The sequence below is a fragment of the Oryza brachyantha genome, chromosome 2 (assembly GCF_000231095.2).
Source record: "Oryza brachyantha chromosome 2, ObraRS2, whole genome shotgun sequence".
Taxonomy (NCBI): Eukaryota; Viridiplantae; Streptophyta; class Magnoliopsida; order Poales; family Poaceae; genus Oryza; species Oryza brachyantha.
Window position 1 is genome coordinate 22,112,618 of NC_023164.2, and position 5,011 is coordinate 22,117,628.

At 42.8% G+C, this 5,011-nt stretch overlaps 1 protein-coding gene across 1 annotated transcript; it reads left to right on the forward strand.

The window, feature by feature from the left end:
* The first annotated feature begins 1,506 nt into the window (after positions 1-1,506).
* On the forward strand, positions 1,507-2,453 carry LOC107303649. The gene has a single exon (XM_040521412.1). It carries the CDS (start codon positions 1,789-1,791, stop codon positions 2,170-2,172), a length of 384 nt encoding a protein of 127 aa, XP_040377346.1. The 5' UTR covers positions 1,507-1,788; the 3' UTR covers positions 2,173-2,453.
* Positions 2,454-5,011: the final 2,558 nt, after the last annotated feature.

The window sequence follows — 5,011 nt, forward strand, 5'->3', positions numbered from 1 at the left end:
TATTCACGCCGAAATCTGAAGCTCATTTTGAACGATTTATCGCTGGTAGACTGGTATATAGAGTTAGGAGACATATAGACTCAATGTTTGCTTATTGGTTATCACCCACGGCAAAAAAAAAAAAAGTTTTGAGTCTTAGTTTTAGAGTTGGCTTTGAGGTTTTCTATTGTAATTTTTTTCTAGCATTGCTTTTTAAATTGCTAAAAATGTAAATATGAAAATTTTTAGTTATGGCCTTTTTATGCTCCGTTCATTTTTCCACGGCTTATCAACAGTAGACTAAACCATAAGAATATCCTGAATTTGAATCGCTAAAAGTAAATATAACACCCTAAGAGATTAATGCAAGCATGGAACTCAAGAAAGGACTTATCAGTTGTCACAAAACAAGGTAGGCCTAGCAACAACCAAATTTTATGTTGGTTTGGGCCATTTGTTAGATCCAATTCGAATGTCATAAGTCCACTTCTGCTCCCTTAAGTATAGGTCGGATCTGACTCGCACGCTCAACCGTAAAACCACTTGTAACGACTGCTTCAACTATTAAGCACTTACATGACTCCCTCGGTAGTATTGACGGTGGTTTTCGTTGACGTGACGTACACTGGGCTGCCAAGTGAAACCATGTCAGTGAGAAACATCCTCAAAACAGGTAAGTGTTTTTTTTTGCACAAATTAAATAGTTGAAGGTGTCACTGTACCTAGTTTTGCTATCGACATATATGAATCAGACCCGACCTATGTTTGAGGGAGTCATTGGACTATTTCCATTTGAATATCAATACAATTCTCGTGTGCCTCCTTAAAATAGATCTTCTTGGACTTTTATCCGTCTTTGCGATATCTCAGGTTTGCATTATATAAGCTAAGGCCGTATTTATATACATTGTTAATTAGATTGTTGTTGCGGCTTATTTACTTAATTATAGATATAAATTTAATATTTTAAAAATAATTTTAATAAATAACTTAAAACAAGCGGATTAATTGATACAGTGAATAAAGTATATTTTAAAATATTTTTAATGCGAGTAAATAACATGTTTAATAATCCGTCGAATAATCTGAAAATGGCAGGGACTAAGTCAATCCATAGTCAATATCATGCCTTGCGTAGCCCGTCATCGTCTGATGGAGAAGAAAGGCAACATTTTTGCCAGTATTAGGAACAACACAAAGTAGAAATGGAAAAGGAAGTCTGGAAGTGGGTATGGAACAAAAGATAGAAATAGCTATATCTACCTGGCCTGGACAAAGTCATAAAGACAGAGTAAAGTTGGAAATACTTCATGGTTAACCACCTTGCATGTTAAACAAACATCATCTCTAATGTGGGGAATTCTCAAGGTTAACTCGCACCCCCTGCATATTCCGTTGTTCCATGATTTTCCACGGGGTATAACTACCAGCCATCACACTTTGCGCTCTTTACATGTAGTTCTCCACTCGATCCAAATAAAAAGCCATCCTTGCCGAGGCAGACTTTGCTGTCTGCTCTCCTCTTCTTTTTTTTTTCTTCTTCTTGTTTTTTTTTCTCCCTGAACTTTACTGCAGCTATCCTCTGATCCATCGACACATCACCATCGAGCAGTAGCAGGCAGCAGCAGCTAGAGCTCGCAAAGCGAACAGACGCTTTCGACGAAACCTCTCAATATTGCATTCCTGCTCCCATCCCACACCCCATGCTCGTCTGATCATCGATCTCGTCTCCCACTTCCACGGCGATCGCGCGGTGCTAGCTGCCGGTGCATCCCATCGATCGATATTCACCTCCCCGTGGATGCAAGAATGGCGGCGAACACCATGCCGTCGTCGATGCCGCCTCCGCCCCCGGCGATGGTCACGGCTCCGCTGCAGCCGGACTACCAGGGCTCCGTCGCCGCCGCGGGCGCCGTGGTGGCGGGGAGTCGTCACGGCGGTTCCATCGGGGCGTTCTTCGGCGTGCTCGCGGCGGTGCTGCTGCTCACCCTGCTGTCCTGCGTCCTCGGGCGGGTGTGCGCGCGCCACGCCGCCGGGCCCGACGAGCGGTACGACTGCGCGGCGCTGGCGCGCCGCTGGTGCTGCTGGGGGCGGCCGCCTCGCCGGCTCGTCAGGCGGCACGAGGAGAAGCCCTCACCCCCCGTGGTGGTCGAGGAGGTGCCCGCTGCAGCGTTGCCACCGCCGGAGCCATGAACTGGAGGTCGCCGTCGCCGCCCAGGTTCTTGCGGCAATTTCATTCTCGTCCTGCTATATATTCAGGCTCCAAACTCCCCAAAGAATCACACATGTACGTCAATGTAGTAGAGATTGCTATGAACACAGATGCTGTTTGAATCCTTCTGTTCTTCATGTTGCCATTAGGACTTCTTGGATTTCAGTCCTCATTCCCCTGTACACTGATTAATGGTTAAATTAAATTCAGTTCTTGAGACCGGCATTTTTCTGAAACTGCAACGAACCGTGTTAGTCTCAAATAAAGCTACAGAATTGACTTGACTCTGTTTTTTCCCCGATCACCGTGAGTATTAGTGGAGATCATCTGTGGACAGCACTAGTGATTAATAACGTGATCAAGGTCTAGGTGGGCTGGTGACCCCTCGTCGTGGTCATAATTAAGCTGGTTAACAGTGATTACATTTTTCAGACAGGTTTGTGCCGGAGTGTTAGGTGTGTGCATGCATGGCATGGTTGGTGATCACAATAAAGAACGTACGCCTACCCACCACATGGACGGCAGAAGAATTGTCCGTGTACGTACCAGACCACTACTACCAACCAGCTACTACGAGCATCCCTAATCTCTTGCCGCTTTGCCAGTCTTTCCATGCTGCAATCATCATCATCAGCGGCATCAGCATCTCCGAGTTGGCTTCTTCTCACGGCTGCTTTTACACGTACTAAAGACCGACCCCGAAACGGGATGTGCAGTAGTGTTACTATCAAATCAGTAGAGGAAAGTGCGGAGGTCCAGGTTGAGCAGAAGGGTGCAGTTGACACTTGACAACGACTTGGCAACAGCTGAAGCTGAAGCTGAACATAGTGAGGATGCCACTTCTGGAGCAGAAGCCCAGGCTCTGCAGCCTGCAGGCAGTTGGGAATACTGAGTTGATAAAGGTGATTAAGGATTGCACAATCTGCGGCAAAGCTGGGTGTTTACGGTCGGACAGCAGGATAACAGGCCCGTCAAAGGATTCAGAGCCCACGGCAGAATAAGCCCATCGCTGACACAAAAACATGGCTGCATCGAGCAATCATCCAATGCTACCCGGCCCATGCTAGCCGGACGTTCTTCTTCCTCTTGGGCTATTGCAGAAGGGATTCAGGGAATTTTTATGATGGACTTGTTTGAGATGTTTGCTGTCTCTAAGTGTGCACAGTGGTAAAATATTTGTTGTCCAGCTGCATTAACCTTCCAAATTTAAATCATCATTAAATATATTTCCAAAGTAATCGTACTCTCCAAAACTTGCCGTTTTGGAGGGTAAGCTTTAAAATTTCATGTGTCAATATTTTATTATCCTCTCAAAATGTTTTTTTATAGCAAGACGAAATTAGACGACGAACAATGTATAGCGTCAAGATAGACTAGGCAATTTAGATGCATTAGACGAATTATTTAATTAAGAAATTCCAATAAATATCTTCAACAAATGACTGGTCGCATGTTTTACGGTCGATGGATATAAGTTCCAGAAAATACCATAGTATAATCAATTTTGTCCTAAAAACATTGACGTCAGCTTTTTGTTAGCATACATATATTAAGGGTTGGAAATGACCATTTTAACCCTTGGCCAACACGACCAAAATCAGAAAATCCCCTCGATCAACAAGTCCCCTAAATATACAACGAGTTTTTGATAGACACAACTCTTCAATTACGAGCAAAATGGAGTTGGGAGGTGGCATCATTGTTGGCATCCTTGAAGGTAGTGTCACGCTTGGATGGGTTGAGGTGGAGGGGCGAAGGGATCAGAACTTTGTATCGGTTCTTTACCGTCCTTGTGGAGGCTTATGTGCATATGCCCCATCACTCCTATGGATTTTGCCACATGTCTCATCTCCATTGCCAACCATGCTCCCACCCAAAGTCATCGTCGCTTTGAGGTGCAGATGCCACTCTTTAGGTTCTTCGAAGCAACATGCATTAGGGTGGATTTGGAGAATATGGCTAAGTAGAGGTTACATCGCATTTCATCAAACATATTGGTGGTGTTCGAGAAACGACTACATCTGGTGTGCATGGTGATTATCACATTCTATGCAACAAGGATATGGAAAACCCATGAGCAGCCTATAAACGTCTACCTCAAGCCAAGGGTTTCATTTCAAAAACAAGGAGTGATGGGTGTGGATAACAATGCTATGATGTTGCGGTGGGAATGACCATTGATAGAGGCACATGCATATGTTTAATGTCCTTTGTTGGCGAGGTGCTTAACATTAGCTTTGAGATAGGAATGAAAATGAGCTACAAAAGCATTGATTTGGGTTGACCTATAGTTGTTATTGGGCTAGTCAATACATTTTAGGTATTTAGAATAAATGAAAATGCTAACGACAATGGTGTTTGCTGGATAAATTAGTTTATATGATGATATCTGTTAACTTTTAATGTCATAATAGGTAAAATTTATTGATGGTAGTTTTATATTTTTTTCTCATTTAAGTTATCGCCATCACTTAACAAATTTTCAATTAAAAAAAGCCTATTGTTGGACTTAGGCCCTGTACGGTAATGGATGAACATGTGTTTCTTTGTTTCCGACGACATATTTTGCAAAAAAAAGTGTAGAGATTTCTTTAAATATTCAAACAATCATATTTTTTAAAACATATAATATATAATACTTAATCAATCATGCGTCAATAGCTCCAAACCCTCGCTAGAGAAAAGTTCCTTACTACATCATGTTGTAATCATACAAATAAGCTATATTGAGTTTTTCTTTTATGTAAGACCAAGTCCTACCACATAGCGAACTAATGTCATAGTAACACATATCTTTTTATGTCCCACTACTTTTATCTA

Bases quoted from the DNA above. Each gene is read 5' to 3' on its own strand.
- LOC107303649 (XM_040521412.1), top strand. From the start codon at position 1,789: ATGGCGGCGAACACCATGCCGTCGTCGATGCCGCCTCCGCCCCCGGCG.